At 48.8% G+C, this 24,560-nt stretch overlaps 1 protein-coding gene across 1 annotated transcript in view; it reads right to left on the reverse strand.

Annotated features, from left to right (window-relative positions):
* Window positions 1-2,342: 2,342 nt before the first annotated feature.
* Window positions 2,343-24,560, reverse strand: part of FAM3B (FAM3 metabolism regulating signaling molecule B) — a 35,378-nt gene continuing 13,160 nt past the window's right edge. Inside the window, exons 3-8 of the mRNA XM_044254943.1 lie at window positions 22,939-23,062; window positions 11,860-11,918; window positions 10,907-10,957; window positions 9,852-9,939; window positions 8,700-8,832; window positions 2,343-2,469 (exon numbers count right to left, since the gene is read on the reverse strand). Coding sequence (XP_044110878.1) covers window positions 2,380-2,469; window positions 8,700-8,832; window positions 9,852-9,939; window positions 10,907-10,957; window positions 11,860-11,918; window positions 22,939-23,062 — 545 coding nt within the window. The 3' untranslated portion in view covers window positions 2,343-2,379. The remainder of the gene's footprint in view (window positions 2,470-8,699; window positions 8,833-9,851; window positions 9,940-10,906; window positions 10,958-11,859; window positions 11,919-22,938; window positions 23,063-24,560) is intronic.

Genomic DNA, 24,560 nt, shown 5'->3' on the forward strand with positions numbered 1-24,560 from the left:
TCAGGAACGTACAGCCAGAGCTGCCCACAGGCCCCCAGCAGTGACCCAGGCCGGAAATCTCTGTGCCGACTTGTGGAAGCCATCCCGCTGGCGGCCACACTATTTCATGGAAGAAAATGAAAGTCTGGGGAGAAAACGTGAGCCTGATGGAGGGACTACAGTGGCCCAGGTCAGGGCTGAGGAGGGCGTTCTCAGGAAGCTCTGTGCTGGTCGGGTCCGCATGACGGCCAAGCGTGGAGAGACGTGTGAGCGGGTCCGGGGCTCTCTCGGGGGCTGGTCCCAGCGGCTCAGACGCGCCCACACTCGGTGCCCTCGTCGACAGCAAACAGGACACAGCCAACAGGTGCTCCCGGGGCGGGGTGGGGGAGAACCCGGGAGGCCGAGGGGTCCCAGCACTGTCTCAGGGCGGGGGCGGCCCCAGAGCCTCCCATCCCGGAACAGAACTCTGGGACCTGCTCGGCCAGGAGGTCCTGAGGTGAACTGAGATCAGAGAAAATGATCATTCCGGCCGGACCACGGATAGGCTCCCTCCTCCTTTCTTTAGCCCAGAAATGCCTATGGGTGCCAGAGCTTAGCACCGAAAGGGAACAGAAGCCGTGTCCCTGGGGAGGCCATACCACACCCCACAGTCCCGGTTACCTAAACAGCAGACATTTGCTCTCCCTCAGTCTGAGGCCAGAAGTCTGAGGCGCTGGCCGGCCTGCACTCCCTCCGCGGGCTGGGGATGGGGAGGAGGCATCTGTCTGCTCCAGGCCTCTCCCCAGGCTTCTAGGGGTTTGCCGGCATCTTTGGCTTCCTGGCTTGTGGAAACGTCACCCGGACCTCTGCCTCCATGCTCTGTGTCCACGTCCCCCTTTGCATAAGGACACGGTCACCCTGGCTGGAGGTCCACCCTACTCCCCCTAACTTGCTCCCCCTGCAATGACCCCATTTCCAAATAGGGGCACCTTCAGAGCTCTCAGGGGTTAGGATCTCAACTTAAGAATCTTGCAGGGGCAGAGTTTAGTCCATAATGGGGCCTGAGCCACTGGCCTAGCTGGTGGTCTGCAGACTCCTCTGCAGAGAGGCCCTGGCTCCCCGAGGGACTACTGCTCAGGGCCTCGGGCCAGCAGGCACCAGATCCTCCTGGGGCCAGAGACCCAGAGCCCGGCCTGGCTTGCAGGGTCAGTGTGTGCCCGCTCACACTCACCCCTGTCTGTGGGAGGACAGCCCCCTTGTGCCTGCATGGCTGATACTCCCTGATACCACCCGGCAATGGGATGCAGGGCATAGGGTTCACACGTGTGTGTCCTGCCAGGGGCTTGGGGGCATCTGGGATTCCTGCTCCTTCTGACTTCCATGCCTACAGGGACCCTCCTCTAGCCTGGCTCCCAGCACCCTGCAACCAAGCCTGGCTGATCTGCGACTCACATGCCAAATGAAGAAGAAATCAGTGCCACAGTAAGTCACCAAGCCAGGGGTGGTTTGCCACTTGGAAGGGTGCTGACATTCAAAGCGCCAGGTGCTGCTGGTTGTTGGAAGGAGTCCTCCTGATAAGGATGCTCGCACACATTCACCGGTCCCAAGTCCTTCCCCTTCCACCTGAAGTGCTGGAGGCTCCGGGAGGCAATACCCCCAACTCGACCTCAGAGCCAGGCCCGGAGTGGTGTTAGAATGGGTGCTTGGCCACGGGGTGGCTGCCTGAACCCCAGATCAGAGGCGTCGTTGGACGTCCTTCACCATGCCTGGGTATCTTGGACACTTGGATCTAACGATGTGTTCCTGGGAATTGCGGGGTATCTAGCTGTCCTCTAGAGAGCAGAGCTTACTGGGCCTGCCGGGGCTCCTCCTGCTGGCCCCGTGGAGTGCACCCCTGCGTTCATCTGGGTCTCCTTCACTACTGTGGCGATGCTCCTGCCGGAAGGCAGACGTGTCCAGATCTGCAGGGTGAATGAGTAAGCTCACAGACCCCCAGGGCTCAGTGGGAGCGGACCACGGCAGCTTTGCCAAGCCCTCTGACCGCGCTCAGTGTCCTAGGAGAGGACAGCCTGGAAGGAGGGTGTGTTTCATCGCTGTATCTTAGGGCACATGCATAGGTCCAATCCCACGTGGCTCTGTACCCCGACAAACGGGGCTTGCTTCCCCCAGCCTCTCCTGCCCAGGGCACATCCCCGCCTCCCCTCACCATCCCCATCCATTCCAGTCTTCCTGCTCAGGAATGCCTTCATTAGAGAAATTCTGGCATAAACATACTGTGTGCCAGGACTGGATACAGCAAACATGGCTCGCTTGAAGGATCCCTCAAGTGCTCATCAAATATTGACTGTCGGCCAAAATTCCTGGGCCAGGCCACACCACACGGGTCTACACATTACACGTTTATTAGGGCTGTGTGCAACGTTAGCTCGGTGGTTTCGGTATGCAGCCTTCTATCTGCACCTCTGCTGGCCAGCCCGAGTATCTGTTCCTTGTGCTATCAGAGTGGTTGATCTGTGTGAAGAAAAGAGAAGAATTTTATTTAGCCACTAATCTTTTCAACAAATATTTAACGTGTCAGTTACTAGCAAAGTCATATAAAGAGAATCATTTCCTAGAACGGGATTTGCTCTAACCTACTCTGGATACTTGATTTTTTTCCCCTCAATGTGCTTCTTAATAATATCTGAACCAGGCGTTAATGAAGTTATAGAACTTTCTGCAATGAGGCCATGTTCTAGCGTCCATGCCGTCCAGCAGAGTAGCCATCTGCCACATCAGATTCCTGAGTACTTAAAATGTGGCTAGTGAGACTGATGGACCTGATTTTAAATTCTATTTAATTTAAATAAAGGTAAATATAAATGCAAATTTGGCTAGAAGCCGCCATACTGGACAGCATAGCTCAAAGGTTTAATTTTCAATTCTCTGGGTTTAGAGGAGTATTTTTTTGAGGGAAACTGTCGAGTCCCTTACTCAGCAAATGTGTGTTCATACTGACTGGGCTTTAATCCTTCATATCTTTGATGTTTTCGCAGGAACAGAGCACCTTAGCCTGATACGAAAGAGGGATAATTTGCACTGTTATGGAACTGTGGAATTCTAGTTTTATATTCCTTTCTATGGAACAGCTTTACGAAGGTGTAATTCACATACTATAAAGTTAACCCATTCAAGCATAGGATTCCATGGTTTTTAGTATTCACAGAGATACGCCACCGTCACCACAACCAACTTTGGAAAATTCTAGTCCCCTGAACAAGCAGGGCACACCTGTCAGTGGTCACCCCCGCTGTCCACAGCGCTAGGCAGTCGCTCATCTACTTTGTCTCTCTAGGTTTTGTCTTTCCGTAAATTTCAGACAGACAGAACCATACCAATGTGTGTTTTTTGTGTGTTGGTTTTTCTTCACTTAGCATATTTTGAGGGTTCACCTGTGTCGTAGCATAGATCGGCATGTTGTCTCTTTATGCGGTTGCATAATATTCCCGTGAATGGGTACACCATATTTTATTATACATTTTTAATCTGTTAATGAGACATGTGGGTTGTTTTCCCTTTTTTTGGCTATTGTGGGTAATACTGCTATGAACATTCACTTACCAGGGTTTGGGTGAACATATGTTTTCATTCTATCGGCTAAATATTGTTAAGTAGGATTACTGGGTTACCTGGTAACTGTATGTCTAACTTTTTGAGGAATTGCCAGAATGCTGCCCAAAGCAGTTGTATATCACATTTCCTCCAGCAGTGTATGAGGGCTCTAATTTCTCCACACCCTTGTCCATACTTCTTAGTAGGTCTTTGGTATTACAGTCATCCTAGTGAGTCAGTGGGTTTTATTTGCATTTTCCTAATGGCTAGCGAGGAACATCTTTTCATGGGCTTATCGGCCATCTATATGTCTTTGAAGAATGGCCCGGTCAGATCCTTTGACTATTTTAAAATTGGGTTGTCATTTTATTATTGAGTTGTAAGGGTTCTTTATATATGCTGGATACATGTGCTTCATTTGCATATATGTTCTCCCATTCTGTGGGTTACCTTTTCAGTTTCCGGATGGTATTTGTGCTTTCTTCTGTCCTTTGTGCTTTTGCTATTCTATCAAAGAAACTGTGTCTAACCCAGGGTCACAAAGACTTAGGCCTATGTTTTCTTCTGAGAGTTCAGTAGTTCCAGCTTTTACCTTTAGTTATTTGATCCACTTTAACTGAGTTTTTGTATATGGTGTGAGGTTGGGATCCCAATTCATTCTTCAGCATATCAATATCCAGTTGTCTGGCTATCCACTGGTTGAGAACATGACCCATTCCTCAAAGGCCCCACATGGGAAAGCTCTGTCACGTGTGGAGGAGAGCCAAGTGGAGGGGTAGCGGCTTTGCCGGCATGTGGGGCATTGCAGCATGGAAATCAGAGTAGGAGGGGACTGGCTGGGCTGCTAAGAGAAGGGTTCCAGACTGGTCTGGTTCCGATTGCCAGGGACTAAGACGGAGACTGAGGGAGGTGATGTTAAAGATGATCCTGGGCTGAGTACACCGAGTGGGCCAGGCTGACCACCCACAGTTCAGGGCGAAGACAAGGAGGCTCAGGCACGTGACATCACAGTCCTCTGGTCACCAAGCTCAGGGTGAGAATGTCTAGGTCTGGATTCAGGCTGTGCTGCTTCAGGCTTCTATCTCCTTTATGTCTAAGTCTGTAGGTCTCAGATTCCTCCTCCTTTAGAACACTGGAATCAGCCTCTAATGCTTTATTTTTATTTTATTATTTTTTAGACACTGTTTATTTTCCATCAATCTTATTTCCCTTGCATTGCCTCTGTGGAGGAGCGGCTTAGGGCCACTCAGTGGTTGCTCCTATCCCTTCCATGGCCTGAGCAGCAGCAGCAGCCAACCAGCCTTCCGCACCCAGCTGAGTCTTCGGGAGGGAAGTGCTGACCAGGCCCAGCGCGCACTTGCTTGTCCTTGATGAGTCTGCGCCTTCAAGTTCAGCCGTCAGTCAGGAGCTGGAGCAGTGCGCCCTGAAATCCCTGCTTAGTCACAGCCTTTCCAAAGCTGGCCTGTTCTTCTCTGCAATCTTGTCAACATCTCTGTGAAGTAAAGATCAGACACGACCGCCCGCGGGCGCACCCGGGAAACGGTGCCACGCACGCGCAGAACTTCCCAGGCCAGCGTCCTCCACTTCGGACCCCCTGAGGGAGCTCCGCTGTTGTTGCAAGGAATGGCGATGTCCATGTTGTGCAGGGGAGAGTCTGTGCTCCACAGAGCGATGGAGGGCAGGTTAGCGCAAGATGCCTCTGTGATGGGCTGGTGGCCAGCCCTGCGATCAGCTACCACCCGAGTCTGGGCTCCTGGAAGGCTGTCTGGAGGGCTCAGGAGGGAGGTGACCGGCAACAGCCCACTGCAGCCCAGTGCCCTGGCTGGGATTCACGGATGTCAGCCGGGTTTTCAATGACACAGTGACGCGAGCTGCCAGCAGAAGCTTCTCTCAGGTGTTCCTCGGGTTCATGATGTGGATGCTTTCGCTTTTCTTCTGGGGGTGTGCTGCAAGAAATTCAAGGACATCCTCCTCTTTCACTTGCACGCCTGGGGCTCTGGACATGGTGACAGTTTCCCTTTAAGCTGGGACAGGAACGTGGAACAACTCTGTATTGACCCCTCCCTGGGTAGTGTGAAACAAAGCAAGTCTCTTACATTTTAAAATTCAGTTCGATGGGTAAGTGGGGCTGGTGAAGGCGTCTGCACGTGGGGGTGACCTGCCGGCTGTGCCTGGGTAGCTGGCTCTGGGAGCCAGAGGGGCAGGGTGGGGATAGTGGCTGGGGACCAGCCAGAGCCCGGAAGGCCCGCCCCACACAGCCAAACACCACCCCTAGGAAGTCCAGCAGGAAGTCTGCACGCCCCAAACAGGAAGGCGTACTGATTCCCCAGTAGTGCTCGACTCGCTCTCTGGGGGAGACGCTCCTGAGGCCCTGCCCCGGCTCAGGCCTCAGCCAGCCTCTGAGCAAAGCCCCTTTCGCGTCCCTAAGCCACGGCTCTAACAGCTCCCACCAGCAGAGCTCACAGCGTCCAGGGCTCATCCTCCTACTCTTGGAACGACGGAGACAACCTCCAACACACACGGATAGGCAAGACAGGCCTTTTCCTGAAATTCCCGTAGAGCCCCTGCTCTGAAACGCCGGTTTTCTAAACTCGGGGCAGCGTTCGGACACCCACTCTGTCCTTGATTCCTCCCTTTTCAGAAACTCACTCTTCTTATAAAGAAGATAAGGAAGCCAGGGCCATTGCTACTTTGCAATTCAAATCAAGTTTTGTTTTAAACATCTTAGCGGAACATTGATAGGGAAGCTGGCTGTTGAGATGTTAGAGCTGCCTCCTCACTCTAGGCTTTTCTGATAGCGTGGACACCCTGGGGCCCCAGAGGGCATGGCAAGGAGGGCAGCACTTTCCTCGGGGCCTGGCCTGCGCTCTGGCTGGGTCCCCGACCCGGGGCTGGTGGGGAGAGGCCCCAGGGAGATGGGAGCGTGGAGGAAGGGGGGCACAGGGTAACGCAACTGGAGAAGGAGCAGAGTGGCTGAAAGGTGATGTTAGGGGGAAGCCGGGAGGGGCACAGGGGATTGGGACCTCTGTCAGGACAATGGGTCCAACCCTTCCCGTCCATCAGAATCACCAGCCAGGCCCCACCCTGCGATTGCCGCTCGGGTGGCCTGCAAAGTCGCTCTGATTCCAGGACTGTGCTCAGTTCTCGGCCGGGCCCTGCACGCTATTCTCATTTACTCTTCAGGTGTGGTAGGTGTGGTCACACTTACTCTGCGAAAGGCATGGGCTTTATTCCTTTCTCCTGAGAGAGGATTCTGAGGCACAGAGAGGCTGAGTAACTTTCCCAAGACCACACAGCTGAGCGGAAGAAGCCGGGAGATCCTTAAAGGGCCAGACTGCTGCTGATCATACAAGGGCCGAGGAGAGGCATGCTGTCTTAATCGGCGGGGTCAGGCTGACGAAGGCCACGGGTCTGCGGGGTGCATCTCCCCGTCAGAGCTGCCGGGCCCTGAGGAGCTACCTAGCTTTCATCCCATTGCCCAGAGCAGCAGACAGGCCCACGGAGGTCAAGTGGTTTGCGTGGGATCACTCGTGGCCCCTGGCAAATCTGACAAGGGACGCCAAGCCCCTGCCCCTGGCTGTGCCTGGCTTAGCGCACTACGCCGTGTGGTCCAGACGGTGCTGCCGCACAGACCCTGGGGCATGTCTCTCATTAGGACATGTGTCTGAGGTCCCGCCGGGACACTGGGTGTCCAGACCCAGTGAGTAGTACCAAGAAGTCCGCACTAGAGCACCGAGTAGACGCTCCCGACACGTCCTGCACGACTGGCTTTGGTCCGCGAAAGCACGAGACAGTCACAAGGGGAAATGTGCTTTTCTCCACGCGTGTTAAACAAGCCTGATTTCGGAGCCTCCAGAGTGCTGCGTCCGGGGCCTTCAGAGGGGCTGCGGGGCTCCCCTGGGAGCTGGCCATGAGTCATCTGCTCACACGGCCACACTGACCTCCCATCTCCCCCGACCCCTTCCCCGGCGAGGGGATCCGGCCAACAGGGAGAGGCCCAGCCGCGGTCTGCCTCCGTCTGTCTCCTTCCCAGACCCACAGCCACAGCACACGGTGCCAGGAGGGGACCAGGACCAAGACCAGGGGTCCCAGCCTGAAGTCAGAAGCAGCCTCTCGCCCGGGCTGGGGGCGCCCAGCCTCTGTCTCCTCCGAGCTTCTGGCTCCAGGAGAGGAAGCCTTTCGCTGGGAAGAGTCGGTGACTTCGCTCCGTGGTCGTGCGACTGCTCCTTCCTCTCCGGGGAGCTGTCGTGTCTCCCAAAGGGGCCATGTGACCGTGCCCAGAGGCGCCAGCTGGGGACTCCGACGTTCACCAGTGCTCGGTTGCAATTTTCACAGGCGACCAAATTAATTCATTACAACTTGATTCTCTTGCTCTTTCTACTCTTCCTTAAAGGAGACACGATGGGGGCTTAAAAGCCAGCCGGCTTGAGCCATGGCAGCGCCGCGAGCTGGGTTTATCCCGTGTCTTCGGAACCTGCACGCACAGGCCAGGTGAGCCCGTCGCCCGGCGCCGTCACTGGTCTCCGAACACAGGCAAGGGCCCGAGAGGCTTGCCCCAGCCCATGCTGGCTGACCCAGGACGGAAGGCGGGACCCACAGCCCATGAGGAACCATCTACTTTTTTTTTTTTTTTTAAAGAATTTATTTATTTATTTGACAGAGAGAGATCACAAGTAGGCAGAGAAGCAGGCAGAGAGAGAGAGAGGAGGAAGCAGGCTCCCTGCTGAGCAGAGAGCCCGATGCGGGACTCGATCCCAGGACCCTGAGATCATGACCTGAGCCGAAGGCAGAGGCTTAACCCACTGAGCCACCCAGGCGCCCCGGAACCGTCTACTTTTAAAGAGATTTGGGAAGTGTGAGCTTCACGGGCAAGGTCTACAAACCCCGTATGATGGACTATTTTACTTACAACAACGGATCAGGCCCCTACCGCCATTCGCCCGGGACTCAGGAATGCAGACTCCCAGGCACATTCCCACGAGCGAACCCAGGGTTCAAACCCAGGCAGCCGGCTCCGCGTGGCCCCGTGTGGCACGCACTTCGCGCAGGAATGTCCTGGGGACTGGGAGCCATCACCGACCCACAACCTTAGAAATTATAGGGTGTCCTACATTAACCACATGTGGGAAGCGACATTTAAAAGCACTCACATTTTCTCTCTGAATTTCTGCAGGAAGCTCGAAGCCTTTTGCTGTGAGAAACACCCAGCTGGACCTGAACCGGATGCTCCTGATTTGTTTACTTCCAAGTGCTTCTATGACCTTCTTGGCGTCCTCCTTCAGCCTGGGGGGAGAGAGGAAAGGCGTGTGAATGTCCCCGTGGAGACCTCGGTGTGTCACACCGCGTTATCCTAGCAAAGAGGCTTTTAGAGCAACCCACCTCCTCCTGGGGCGTCCAGCGGGAGGGCGTCAAATTTCTAGTTAAACATACGGCGACATCAGGGGCTCTTTGAGCCTCAGGTTTGGGCACAGAGTTTTAATTCTTAATTCTCAGAAGCCCTGTGTCTTGGGATCCAATCACACCTTCCCGTTCAGCCAGTGTAGTTTTTGGTCTTGGCTGCCCCTCCTGTTCACTCACCACAAAAGGAGGCAGAAGTTGGCGAAAGGTGAAAGAACAGGTCAAAACAGTCCCTTTCGTTTTCAGAAAGGTCGGTATCAAGAAAGAAAGAAAACCCTAAAACAACGCCACCATTGTAAAAGCAGGTAACTTAGAGTAAGTGAAGGGAGGGGGCCAGAAAGGGAAAGAAAAAAAGTGAGCTGAGATTTTCCCGAGTTAAATCAGAATTTTTCCAAGCGTGTATCAAATAACTTCTGTCTGATAAGATGCCCTATTAAAAATAGGATCCGAGGCCAAATAAATTTGGGGAATGCCTTGTTCAGGAGCCAGACTTACAGGGCACAGAAGTACTCTGAGGTTCGTGGAAGGTTCACAGAAGTTTGGCAGTGAACACACAAGTGTTTACTCAGAAGAGCAAACTTCCAAGCTACACAGGGGCCAGACCAACTTCTTCCCACAGGAAGGGGTGTGTATGTGTGTGTTTCCTTTTCAATCAGTTGCTATTCATATAGAGAATTTTTTCCCAATTTCCTTTCCTATTTCTGTAAGTCCCACCCTGAGTGTAGCTTTTCTGTCCAAATCCAGGTCCGTGGCGGTTCTTTCTTGCTCCCGAGAATATTCCTTAGCATCCAGGACTGAACACAGTCCACTTTGTCATGGGCTCCCCTTCCTTCTCCTTAAGAAAGCCCCTTGCTCCAGCCGGCTTCCCCTGTCCCCACCACAGGGGACAGTGCGTCCACGCTCACCTGCTTGCACCGTCGTCCTGGGTCACCATGAAGAGCAGGCACTTGGGAGGTGCACTCTCAATGAAGGTCACCATCGGTCCAGAGTTATCTGTCAGGTCAATGCAAATCTGCTTTAGGTCCCCATTGCTTGCTCCCCCAGAGGCTGTGCCTCCTCTGGGCTTAGCTGTCGTGTCCTCTGAATCTTCTAATTCCTGGAGCTCGTCTCCACTAGTGAGTGGATGGCCGCTGGGCTCCATGCTGGGGCCCGCAGAGGCAAGGGACACGAGCATATCGTGAGGATCCTATGACTCTAACCGGAGGCCAGGGACAACCACCGCAGAGGGGTCCCGGGACACCAACTTGCAGAATGGGGCCAGAAATCAGACTTGCAGACCAGAATGAGCGTGGCAAGTCTTTGCTGAGGGACGTATCTGGCCTCACAGCAACAAAAGGAAGCTAATCTCAAGCCCCATTATTTCCCACTGGGCGGTGCTCACCTTAATTACAGAGTAAAAATGCACAGTTCCTGTAAGTGTGTCCAGACATTTCTTATTACTCTGTTCTCTTTACAAAGCCTTGTTTTTAATAATTCTCTTGTTCGATAAAAATAAAAGGGGCTGTCGTAACCTGACTGACCTCTGCTCTCAAGCCCAGTGCCCAGACTGGAGAGGCCACGGAAGGAGAACGTGTACCACGTGTTCCGGGATGTGTGCGCAGAGTGCAGGGGCGCACCACAAACAGGACGGGAATACTGATGTCCAGAGCTGGAGGCTGATCACATTGTTTTATATACGTTTGATTTAAGAAATGCTTTCTCTTATTATCTGATGAAGCAACAAAAATAAAAGGCCCAGGACAAGTGTGACCCGAGAAGACATGTTCTAGATAACGCCTTCAAACTTGATCATATGAACTCAATTAAGAGACAAGGAGGGCTTCTGTCAGACTGTTCTAGAATACTCTATGAGCTTCTGGCACCTTATTTTAGTAGACAACTAAGAAGGTTTGACACTTTGATTTGTGTCTTTTTATCTTCATGCTTCTAATTCATTTTCATAGGAAAAGAGTTTTCTTACCACCTTCAAACATATCAAAATACCGTGATGCTATCGCTTTCCCAGTCACATCTGAAAATAAAAGAAATGGTTTTTAAACAGAACATTCAGTGGACTCAGGGTCCATCTGTGGCACCGTGGTGCTCAAAACGGCACTCCTCAGCCTGATCAGCAGTTCTAGAACTGTCCTCCTGCCGACTGCCAGCTAGGTGGACCTTCTGCTCTGTCCTGCTGCCCCTGCCTCTCCCACAGGAACCCCAGAGCGCCCACCTCAGCCCCCTCTGCTTCGGACTTTAGGTTTTCCCATGGGATTCTCAGAGCAGGTGTTTTTGTTTCGGTTCCCACAGCCCCGTGGTCAGGAGACCATGCACCCCACGTGCTCTCAGTCACGGCACACAGAGCCCCTTCCCCAAACCTCTGACAGGTCTCCTGGTAATGGGCCTCTGGTGGCAGCTGTGACAGGATGTCTTCCCCAGGCCTAAGAATAGGCCAAGACTTGCTCCCCTGAGGTCCTAGTTGGCCTTTTCTCACAGAGGTGGGAACTGGCTTCTAGCCTCACCCTCTGCAGGGTGGAATCCAAGAGCGACTCCAGAATGATCTGTGCCCTCACAGCCTGCTTATCTGACTTGACCCCTGCCTTCTGCTGGTCCTTTTCTGTTTTCTTAAAGGCCTATTAGACTATTTTAAAAAACAAATTTTGTGTTTAGTAATCTCTACACCCAACATGACCCTGAGTTCAAGAGTCACACATTCTTCTGAGCCAGCCAGGAGCCCCTGACTTTTTTCTTTTTTTCCAGGAACCACAAATAACCTGTAAAGTGAGGTATTATAAAAATAATCAAAGAATTTTAAAATGTATTAAAATATAATCCCAGACTAGATCATTTGCAAAAATCATTGAAAACCCAGGGTATCTTTGAAAATCCAACCATGGAAACTTTGGGAAGTTTGAAAGAAAACATTTAATAACTCACAATTGACAATGGCAATATTTATTCCTCTTCCAATATTTCTAGTCTTTTCTCCCATGAGCCTGAAATGTAAATAAGAGTCAGTCAAAGAATCCCTGTCTTACTAAGCAATGAGTAGGGCTCCCTGTTCCATAAGCCCTTCTCTTGGCAGAACCCTGGTCCCTACCACTGGCACTTGCCATTTCCGCGAAGAGATGCACGGGCCTTGGCTCAGAGCCCTTGAAAGTCACCCTCATCCTTGCTCCACACATACCCACCCCCAAGCTTCTACAGAATCAGTCCCTTGGGGAACCCGGAAGCTGCTCTTACTCCTACAATCTAGACAAATGGCCGGAGACAGGAAAATCTAGGATTTGATGAGCACAGGCTCTTTACAAATATTTTCTCACACTCTTCCACCACCTCCCAAGCATTCATTTTTCATCTTACAGGAAGTCATAAGAGGTCGATCAGTTGGGCATGGATCTCACCCAAGTCTGCTACCCATGTATGCACTCTCTTTCCTCATACTGACAGAGGCCTGGTTGGACTCTTGGCGATCCTTTCATCAAGCCACAAAATGGAAGATAGTTTACCTCCTCAAATAAATACTTCCTATTATTTCACTTAATTTTCACTTTAAAGTTGGAGAATAGAGCCAACTTCAAATGAATTGTGACCTAAAACCAGTAAGAAGACTGACTTTCCTGGAGGTGGTATTTATTATTAAAGATTCTAGAATTTTGTGTGTGTTTGCCCCTTCTGTCAAGTTTTTTTTTTTTTTTTTAAGATTTCATTTATTTAGTTAAGAAAGAGAGAGAGCATGAGAGGGGAGAAGGTCAGAAGGAGAGGCAGACTCCCTGCTAAGCAGGAAGCCTGATGTGGGGCTTGGTCCCAGGACTCTGAAATCATGACCTGAGCTGAAGGCAGACGCTCAACTGACTAAGACCCTCAGGTGCCTGACACCCCCATCAGGTTTTAGAGTCAGGGTTATGCTAGTGTCACAAAAAGAATTTGAAAGTTTTCCTATGCTTCGGAATAGTGGTTACAGCACTGTCATTTTCTATCTGCTCTTAACACATTTATCTAAACTCCCCTGGGGGCTTTCTAGTCTGAGTCCTTTTTGGAAGAGTAGCTTTTTGACAACTTTAGAGAATATTCTATAATATTTAGAAAAAGAAAAAGAAACTTCCATTTATGATAATGGAAAGTGGGGGTGATCTGAACCCAACTTCTCATAGAGAAAAATTTAAAAATGGGATTTAAAGAGTACCTACTAGACTGTATTGGAGACTTCACAAGGAAATAAAGAGCGCTGAAGCCAGGATGTGGGGGAATACTGAGTTTCAAGGGGGTGAGCCCAGCAAATGAAGCTATTTCGCCTCAGGAGCATTTGCTAACTAATTCCAGAAAAAGTATTAAAGGAGATGAGTAGCACTTTTGAGAACCATGTGAGGTGAGGCTTGGGGGATAAAAGTTGGAAGACCAGGCCCACCAAAGGGAAGGCCATGTTAAATCTTCCAATCTATTGGGTTGGGGTAAAAAATGGTTGAATCTAAAAAATAAGAATGAACCAGAAATAGGTCAGAGCTTGAATAACAGCAGCCAGATTTTAAGTCAACTGGGTGGGTCCCCCTAAATCTCAGTCTTTAACATTTATTCAGACCATTCTATTCTGCTAATGATTCTAAGTCCCCAGTTTATACCAAGCAAAAACCCTCAGAAAAAGAAGAGACCAGCTAATACCTCATTTATCCAAAATATTTCAAAGTAACTATACTTAAAATACTAATGAAGACAGTAAGTAAAAGCAAAACATTTCAAACTGGCTAGAAGCTCTAAATGAAGCTCTAAATCTAAATTAATGTGACAAGCACAGTTGGTAGTCAGTGGAGGGTATTCACAGCAGATCAGGCACAGAAGAAGATCTGTAAACTGAGCCACAGCTCAGAGGAAAACAGGTCTGTCTACAACGAAAGATACAAAGATGGAGAATACAAAACAGACTGAAAGCTACTGAGAACATAGTAATAAGATCTGACATATGTTTGTAGGGGTCTCAGGTGCTCAGGAGAAGGTAAGTGGGGCAGAAGAGACAATGGCAGAGAATTTGTTCAATGTGATGAAGAACTCTGATTTGTACGTATTTAAGAAGCCCAATGAGCCCCAAAGAAAATAAAGCAGTAACAAAAGAAACAGGGTACAAATGCTGAAAGACAGTCGGAGAGGGGGAAAAAAGGCCATTATTTTCATCATATCAGCAATTCAACTGTTCACTGACTCTCAAGACAAACAATGGAAGCCAGAAGACAATGGAACGGTCTCTGTCTGGGCTGAAACACTACCTGGGAAAATCTTACAGCAAGGATGATGAGATAAAGGTGTTTCAGAGAAAAGTAAATTGAGAATTCACCACAAGCAGACCATACAGAAGCTTTTGTTCTGTATCTTTTGCTGTAATAAACCTTATCTGTAAGTATTAGCTGTTCCTGAGTCTTATAAGTTCCTCTAGGAGATCACAGAAGTTGAGGGTATCTGTGCAATTCCCCCCCAGAACAATACCCAGTTGAAATACATGCACATATGCACAAACAGACATGATTATATTACGCATTTGATGCATGGGTGGACCTATCTCAGCTTGCTTTTGTTTTTTTTTTTAATTTTTTTAAAAGATTTATTTATTTATTTGAAAAACAGAGATCACAGGTCGGCAGAGAGGCAGACACAGAGAGCGGGGGCAGGGGCGGGGGAGAAGGTGCCCTGCTGAGCAGAGAGGCTGATGAGGGGCTTGATCCCAGGACCCTGAGATCATGATCTGAGCTGAAGGCAGAGGCTTTAACCCACTGAGCCACCCAGGTGCCCCTCCCACCTTACCGTATTCTTTTATAATGAGTTGGTAAATGTGTTGCTCTGAATTTTGTGAGCTATTCTAGCAAATAACCAAACCCAAAGAGGGGCGCATGGGAACTCTGGTTTACAGGCAATCAGTCAGAGGTATAATGACAATCTGGGACTTGTGATAGGTATGTGAAATTGGCAGGGGTGTGGTGGTGGAAAGTCTTGTGAAACTAAAGCCCTTAACCTGCAGAGTCTGAGGCCATCTTCAAGTAGGTATATCAGAATCGAGTTGAACTGTAGATCCATCCCCCAGCTGGTACTGCAGATAACTGCTTGAAGTGGGGGAAAACGACCACACGTTTGATGACCAGAGTACAATGCACTCAGAGTACTGGGTGGAACATAAAGGAAATCAGTAGTTTAAGGAAAGTAGTAGAAAACTACTGTTTTCCTTTGTGCAGCCCAAAGTAATGTGGCTCACTCAAGAAGAAACAGATAACTTGAGTACCTCTGTACTTATTGAAGAAAGTGAGATTTGTAGTTAAAAATATTCTCACAAAGAAAATTCTAGGCCGGAAGTCTTCACTGGGAAATTGCACCAAATCCTTCAATAAATAATACTAATTCTTTACCAACTCTCTCAGAGTATTGCAGTGAATACTCACCAACACATTCCACCTTGATATCAAAACCAGAGAAAAAATAACAAGAAAACCATAGACAAATATCTCTCAAGAACACAGATATAAAAATTTTTAGTAAAATTTTAACAAACTGAATCCAACAACATATTAAAAGGGTAGGATATTACAAGCAAGTGGGATTTATCAGAAAAGGCAAGGTTGGTTTAATGTTCAAAAAAGTAATTCACCATATTAGCAGACTAAGAAAGACAAACCATATAATCCCCTCAAGAGATACAGAAAAAACATCTGACAAAATCCGATATCTATCATTGATTAAAAACTCTCAGAAACCTTGAAATAGAGGAATTTCTTCAACCTGATAAAAGACTTCTACAAAAAAATCCCTAATTAACATCATACTTAATGATGAATGATGGAATACTTTCTCTCCAAGACAAGGTAAAAGGCAATTATGTCTACTCTCATCATTTCCATTCAGCATTGTAACAGAGGTTCTCTCCAATGCAATCAGGCAAGAAAAAGAAAACAAAGGCATACAGATTAGAAAGTGGTAAAACTGCTTTTTATTGGGGCTGGGTTGGGGATGGTTAGCTGACATTACCATCTATGTAGAAAATCCAATGTTAAAAAAAAAAAAAACTACTAGAACTAATAAGTGAGCTTAGCAAAGTTGTGGGATATAAGATCATTATACAAAAATCAATTCTATTTCTATATACAAGCAATGAACAGTTGTAAATTAAAAATTTTTAAAAATATACTACAGCATCAAAAATGAAATACTTAGAGATAAAAATAGTAAAAGAGCTGCAAGACATGTACACTGAATACCATAAAAACATCTCTAAATCAAGTTAAAGAAAATTTAAGTAAACGGAGAACAACATTTGCTGAGTTAAAGATTAAATATTGCTACAATGTCAGTTTTCCCCAAATTGATCTAGAGTTCCAATGCAATTCCAATAAAAAACCAACAGGATTTTGCATAGAAATTTATAAGCTGACTCTACAATTCATATGAATATGGGAAGAATCTAGGATAGTGAAAGTAATTTTGAAAAAGGAAAACAAAACTGAAGAAATTATGTTATTAAACTTTAAGAATTACTGTAAATTTACATTTATCAAAACATTGTATGTAGTGAAAAGACAGACAGATAAGTGGAAGAGACTGGAGAATCCAGAATTAGATACACACATATATAGTCACTTGATTTTTTGCCAATGGTGCGAAGGAAAATCAGTAGAGTAAGACAGTATTCTGAATAAATGGTGCTAGAACAATTGGATACCAACATTAAAAAAATGACTTCAATCCATATTTTATACCATACATAAAAATTAACCCCAAATGGCTACCTCACAGTATATGAAATGAAAAATCTAAAACCAACAAATTTCTGAAAGAAAAAATAGAAGAAAATTTCTGTGACCTTGAGTTAGGCAAAAAGATCTACGATATGACACAAAAAGTATGATCCTAAAATTTAAAAAAATAACTGGTGAACTGGACCTCATTAAAGTTAAAATATTTCTGCTCTTTGATAAACACAGTTAAGAGAAGAAAAAGGCAAGCCACAAACTGGGAGAAAATATTTGCAAATCATGTATTTGATGAAGGACTTGTATACAGCATATATAAAGAAATCTCAATAATAATAAGAAAAAAAAACAAATGAAAACTTAACCACAGACTTAAATAGATACTTCATCAAATAAGATACACACATGGCAAATAAACACACAGAAAGAGATAGCACAATCATTAGTTATTAGAAAATTGCAAACTAAAACCTCAGATACCGTTACATCTCTATTAGGATGCCCAAGATTAGAAAGATGACCATACAAGTATTGGTGAGAATGATGGTGGACCAACTTTCATACACTGATGGGAACCTAACAGCCTCAACCGTTTGCTTTCATCCATTCTCTTCTAGTTTGCAAGGTTTTGGGAAAAAAAAGCCCAATATAACTCTTCTCTTTCTTCCTTTATAGGTAAGTGTGATTTTTTGTTTTTGTTTTGTTTTGTTTTGATTTGTTTGCTTCTGGCTTCTTACAAGATTTTCTCTTTGCCTTTGGTCTTCTGTAGTTTGAATATAACATACTTGGGTGTAGATGTTTTCGTATTTATCTTGCTTAGTATCATCGCGTTCCCTGGATCTGCGGTTCCGTGTCTGTCAATAATTTTAGAAAATTTTCAGCAACACTACTTCAAATATTTCTGTTCCTTCGTCTCTCCCTTCTTATGGTTCCCTATTATACCTTATGCCTTCTGTACTTGTCTCACTGTTCTTGGATATTCTGTTCTGTTTTTGTTTTTTCCTTCAGTCATTTTTGTCTTCTTTTCCTCCTCCACTCTGGGAAATTCCTTTGACATAACCTCAAGCTCATTGAGCCTTTCCTTGGTTGTATCTGTTCTACTGATGAGCCCATCAAAGGTGTTTTCCATTTCTGTTACAGTCTTTTCAATTTCCACTATTTCCTTTTGATTCTTCCTGGGGGTTTTTATCTCTCTGCTTGCATTACTCATTTGTTCTTATATTCCACCCACTTTTTCTATTGGAGCATAATAATCACCATTGTTTCAAGTTCCTGATCTACTAATTGCAAAATCTCCACCATATTTGAGTTAAGTTCTAATACTTGCCCTATCTCATCAATCTGTGCTGTTTGCCTTTAGTATGCCTTGCTATTTTTGTTAAAAGCCAGACATTTGTATGTCAGTTAAAAGGAACAGAGATAAATAGAACTTTACTCTGAAATCTTTATGTTCATCTAGCCAGGAGTGAGCTGTGTTTGTTATATGCTGTGGCTGTAGGTGTCAAAGACTAAAACTTCTCCCCTATGTCTTGGGTATCCCAAGAGACTCTTTTTATCTATTTTTTTTTTTTTTTGGACACACAGAGAGAGATCACAAGTAGGCAGAGAGGCAGGCAGAAAGAGAGAGAGAGGAGGAACCAGGCTCCTTGCTGAGCACGAGCCCAATGTGGGGCTCGATCCCAGGGCCTTGGGATCATGACCTGAGCTTAAGGCAGAGGCTTAACCCACTGAGCCACCCAGGCACCCCTCTCTTTATCTTTTATTTATTTATTTTTTGAGACTCTTTTTTGGGGTTTAGCCTTGTGGTTCTTTGTGCTGTAACCCCCTGTTATTTTAAAGGAGCTTATTTATGTAGTGGTAAGTTGTGGGGAAGGGGAAATGTTCTACAGTCCTAAGATTGGGTCTCAGTCTTTTGGTGAGTCTGTGTCACTAGGTGGTGGCCTTCACAGGTAGCCATATATATTTTTTTTCTTTCACTCCTTAGGTGATCCAGAAAGATGAGAAAGAATGATGCTGGGTATTTTCCTCCAACAGGGCAGTTAGTACCTGGTAAAACTCACATTGGTTAGACTCTGGCAAAACAATTTCCCTTGAAGGTAGACCATTGTTAAGGAGAAGAGAGAACATTGTGGGTATATTTCAGAATAGCTACTCTCCCTTCCCCCTGACAAAAGCACGAGGGGATTTTTCTTTGATCTTCACTCTGAGCCAGGTGGGCTTCTTGGCAGAAAAACTCAGGAGAATGTAGGGGCTTCTCTAGGAGTTTTAATCTCTCAAAACAGTCCAAATTCAGTCTCCAGCAACTAGTCAATTGCCCCTGCAGGATCCCTGTCTTACACTGGCTCTAGCTGAGGTGTGATGCTGTGAATTCACCTGTCTCTCCCATTTTCAGGGCATTGGGTTGTCCCGTGACCTCAGTTCTCCGGTATGCATGTGTTTCTTGTCTGTAGCATTATTGGGAGTTGATGTACTATGATCTAAGAGTTGTTCTTCACTGGTGACCTTCAGACCACTTACTATTATGTGAGATACATCTGTTCTCTGTGATACCATCATACTTGGATTGCTTTCTAGTTTTGTTGCTTTTTTAAAATTTAAAATTTTTGGCTTTCACTATGAAGTTTTTTTTTTTCTTTGTTAAAGATCTTATATTAACTAGAGCACAAGCATATTTAAAAATACCATTTTAGTAAGTGAAAAGATAAAATATGGAGAAGAGTTTTACAACACCCAAAAAAGCCTAATTACTTTAATATATAAAGAATCTTGTACATGGACAAAAAAAAAGGCCAGTGAAAGAGGTGAAAATGGGCAAGAGGTATAAACAGAGAGTTTATAGAAAATAAATACAAAGGCTCTTAGCATAAAAGGTCCTCAATTCACTCTTAACAAGAACAATGAAGTTAAAAATCTGATCTGAGACTTCTATTTTCATCTCTCAGAATGCCAGAGATCCAAGTGTCTGTCACTGTGCTGTGCTGGACAGACGATGGGGAAACAGTCATTCTTGCTGTGCTAATCTGAGTCCTCCGAGGGACAAATGTCAGAACCGGATAGAACACACAAGAATTTGTATAGGGAAATGCCTATAAGAGGAGGTGGGGAAGGGGCTGGGTTAAGCACGGAGAGCTGTCAGACCACAGTACAAGTCTGACCCTGAGCAAAGGATGGGGGACCAAGCCCGGCTGGACGTGCTTCAGGTTGCCATGCAGTCTCAGGAGGGCTTGGCAAGGCCACAGGAGCATCTGGAACCCATGCTGGCCAGCAGGAGAGCTTGGGTGTTCCAGGAACAGGCCTGCCTGGGGTCCCTCTGTGCCTACACAGATTCTCTCCTTCACCAGACTCCCCCTGGGACTCGCCTGAGCTCCTTCTTTAACGAGGCCTGACTTTTGGACTTCTGTGTTTACCTCTGCAGTGTCCAGTTTCAGAAGATTCCTGGAAACTCAGTTTCTCCAGATCCCCCTCCCTCTGATGGCCAATCACCCTCCTTACCCGATTGGGGCCCCACCCAGGTGATGTCTGATCACCCTGTCTTCAGCAAAACAGAGGAGGAGTCTAGGAAATTGGAAGGTGCTGTATCCTAGAAAGTGGAGCTCCGACTCCAGAGAGGGCTACTAGGTCATCCCAGGACAGCAGTGGATAGGAACGCTGGGCAACAGCTGCCTGGTGCCCTAAGAGCAAGCCGGTGGACCCGAGTGGGTCAGAAGGCTCCAGAAGATGAATCTGATGAGTATCTAATGTGAGATCAGATTTATTTTCACTAGAGGAATGTTTAGGGATGACACTGATATATAAGTCCATGGGAAGCCAAGCAAGCAACAGCGAACAAAAAGACAAGCGTCCACAACAGTCACGCACACAACATGCTTCAGCTACGGAGGACCTTCGCTTAACCAGGCTAAAAAAAAAAAAGCCACCTAACCTGGAGGACACTGTTTGGGTGTGTCAGCAGACCACACGCTCACGCTCACGGTCATGACTGAAATGCTGACTCTGCCCTTCAAAGGGAAGCTTTTCCCATGTCCGTGTGACTTCAGGTAAGAGCAGGTAATGGATGTGAGTCTCTGGCAACAATGACACTAGAAAGATCGCACTTACTCCGGCTTCCTACATGGAGCTGTGACTCCTGCCTGGACTTTCTGGCCGTTGTCCTCACCCGTTCCTCCCTCAATGGCACATTCATATCAAGTAAAGCCCTTCGGATTTCCTTCTGGCGGCCTTTACTTTTATGCAGACGCTGGATTGTGATCAAGCTACAATGGTGCAGGCCGGACAATAACCGAGTCAGGACCACGGCGAGGAGGACAACGGGAGAGCCGATGGCCAAAGACTGCTCAGCCACGCAGCGGCCGGTCCCCGGATAACGCCTGACGCAGGGGACCAAGAGGTGTGGGCATGAGCTGCTGCGTGGGGATGGGGAAGGAAGGAGGTGGAGGTGGCTGCCCCCGGGAGGGCTGGTCATACAAAGGAAACGAGCAGCAGGAGCCTGCTTGTCTTTGTACATAAACACATCTTTTCTTTAGAAGATGATGAATCGCCACGACCCAGCACTTCCTTGTTCGGGGAGTTCATGACAACGAAACGCCACGCGGAGCCAGGCGAGAGGCCATCCTTGGGTCTCTGTCCATGTTCCTTCCTCTGTTCCTTTTTACCTGCTTTTTTTGAGGCCACCCCACTTTAGGCCACACTGCATTCTGAAGACCATCTGGGACACTGTTTGAAAGCAGGCAAGCGGCACTCGGGCCCCCCCGTGTTCGTCCGTTAGCTGTTCCACTAGACAGCCCGACTCACGTCAGTCTACCCAGTACCCACATGGACGCCAGGGCGGAATCTGGGCCTGGCCGCTAACGAGCTGGGTGACGAGGGGCGAGTTACTGAATCTGCCCGTGAAGCCGTTTCCTTTCCTGCACTGTGATGGGGGGCGGGGGATGACAGATGACCCATCTCCCAGGAAGTCCCTCGCAGCTGGTGTCTATGTGTCTGGTCTACACTAGGGAAGCGTGGGGCTCTTGCTCTGAATGATCAAGAGAAGGCTTCGGGCACTGTGGAGCGGTGGAAAGCCCAGGTTCTGGGGTCTGACTCGGAACAACTCCCCTCCTGGTGACACGATTTGGGATGAGCGTCCCGTCCCCGTCCCACGGTCCCTGCCCACTCCCAGGCCTCCTCACTTCTTTCTCAGGGGACCCTGCTCATTTTCAAGCCACATCCCGCCTCGTTCCATGCACAGACCTCACTGGCAATCCCATTCGCTGGCCTGCCATGAGCTGGGGAGCCCTGAACCGTGAGGCAAGCCCCCGGAGCACGAGGGCCACGTTTCTCATCATCGCAGGCCCACTGAGTGCCCCACCCGGGGGTGCGTGTGCAGAAACCTCTATCGAGAATCCTTCACTCCCCGGCTGAGTGAAGGAAGCCTTTGGTAAGCGATGGACCCGCAGAGAGGAGCCAGGCTTCCCGTCCCCTCCCACTATGGACCGGGGATGTGCTGAGGCCACGCAAGGAGGGGAAGCCGAGCCCAAAGCGGCTCGTGTCCCAGTGTGCCACATGCTCTTTAGGAGGACAAGGTCAGCGCAGAGACCAACGAAGTAAGCGTGGCAGAGAAGGGCGGGCGGCGAAGGGGAATTGGGACCCAGACACGCCCGGAGGGAAGACCATGGGAACACACAGGGAGAACAGAGTCCTTCACAAGCTCACAGCCCTCAGCGGGAACCAACCCCACCCAACCCGGCCCTTGGGCGGCTAGCCTCCAGACCGAGAGAATACAGTCTGTTGTTTCAGCATCCGGTCTGCGGCGTCTGGTGACTGCCCAAGCCGGTGCAAACACTAGGCCATGCCAGTTCCAGGTGGCGGGATTTACTTAGGCTATCGTGGGTCAGGCAGTCGCTCAGACCTGGAGCAAGGAGCGGCGGGCAGCAAAGAGAAACAGCGCCCGCTTTAATCTCAACAGTGAGGCTCATAAAATAAAATGCGAGCAAAACCGCATCTGATGAATTTTGTTGTTTCCGTGACTTGGAAGGCCCTGACACCCGTTCAAAGAGAAGCACAACGTATCTGTTCCACCTGCAGTCAAAGGAAAGTTCCATCCGGGGACACACCCAGCCGTGGTGGCTGCTTGTCGCCCCGCAGGGAAGGCGGGGGGCACGCTCAGTCCCACGGGGGGGGGGGGGCTCCCAGCCGGTGCCCAGGATCAGGGCCGTGCCCCTCCCTCCTGAGCGCAGATGTGCCTGGCCAGCCCCGGGGAAGGGGAAGAATCGAGTGGGACCGCTCGGTTTTCTTCTTTAACACGCGTACTTACAGCTCATCTTCGAAGCAGATTTTGGCAAACTTGTCCTTGCCGCCCCCGCTGAGCAGGCGATACGCGTAGCTGTTCAAGGGGCATGGGGTCCAGTGATCGCATTTCTGCCTTTTAGGGGCTGGGGCTGCAGCAAACAAGAGTGTAGGAGTCAGCGCCTGCAACAGTTTGTCAGACAAGCCCGCTGCCCGGCCGTCCACAGCAGCCCTTCCCCGGGACTTCGCGCTGGCAAGACCCTGGTGGAGGGGAGAAGGGGTCACCAGCGTCTCATCGGCGGCGTCAGAAATTCCCCTAAACATACAGGAGACTTCGTCGGCGTTTGTCTTACGATAACAAACACGTGAAAGGGAGAGGATGTGGGGAGGGCATCACAGCTTCCGAAGGCGTGGGCGCGCCTGCCCGGGGCTGGTCACCTCCAGGACGTTCCCTGCACGCAGTGTGTGTTTTGTACCCAATGAAAGAGAGCGTGTTGAGTCTGAGGAAGCAGCCAGGCATGGAACAGTCCTCCAGCTTGTGTATTTACACACCCAGAAACACGCACGCGCATCACACACATGTACACACAGGCCCGGACCCCCACTCTGGCCATGGCGGACCCCCTTCCTTTCCCTTGAGCCTGAGGCACTGGGCTCCGCTGCTGGGGTGCTATGAAGTCGGTGCTGACAGGCCAGGGAGCGGCTCCCTCCCCAGCACCCCCACACTGCAGGGCTCAGCCATCGGCAGGGGTGGGGACCTGCCCGAGTGGCCCCTCCCGCGGCTGGGCGCTCTGTGGCCATTGCCGGCACGTGAGCCTCCCTGCTCACTTCAAGGTATGGGTGGCTGAGTGTGTTGCCCCGCGGAGCTGGAGGGGGCAGCGTGGGGAAGCCGGTGTGCCCCTAGCCTCAGGGTGCCCCGGGTAAGGGTAGGGGACACAGAGTTCTCCAGGGAGTATGCGCCCTTCACAGCCTTCCCATCTCCCTGTCCCTCCTCACCTGCCCCGCCCCCGGGGCTGACCTCCCTGCTGCCCTGCTTCCTTTCTCTCTAATATCCTACGGTTCCCAGGGATGGAGGCTGCTTCCTCTCCACTCTACTCCCAGCCCCAAGGCGGTGTGCTTGCACACAGCTGCCCCACTGTTTGTTGACTGACTAAGCAGACATCTGTCCTTTGGAGGAGGAAAAATGTTCCAGACGTCAGAGAACCTGAACCCTGTCCCTGCCCCGAGCCCCGTGCAAAAGCCACAAAGGACAGCGAGGCTTTCTGAACGCTTATGGCTACAGCTCTGGTCCACCTTTACTAATTTTTCTTCCTATTAGTCGATACTTTTAAACAAGAAAGGGCCACAGGATATTCCTTTTCCTTATTTAATTTCTGCAGAAGAAAATCAGAAGTAAAAGAAAATCAGAATAAAGGAAAAAGTCCTACACATTCTCACTCTAAAGAATCTTAACTGTTCTACTTTTTGGCACATTTTCTTCCAGACTTTTCTGTGCATACAGATGGCATCTGCAAAGTTGGTGAACACAGATCAAACATATTCAAGCAGTATGTCACTTACATAAATTTTCAAGCAATAGATCTGCTAAGATTTTCTCAATCTCCAGATACCTAAGTTGAGAGCAAGGGTCCAACCACTTATGTGGTTAAA

This window comes from Neovison vison, chromosome 6 (genome assembly GCF_020171115.1).
Source record: "Neovison vison isolate M4711 chromosome 6, ASM_NN_V1, whole genome shotgun sequence".
In the NCBI taxonomy this organism is placed as follows: Eukaryota; Metazoa; Chordata; class Mammalia; order Carnivora; family Mustelidae; genus Neogale; species Neogale vison.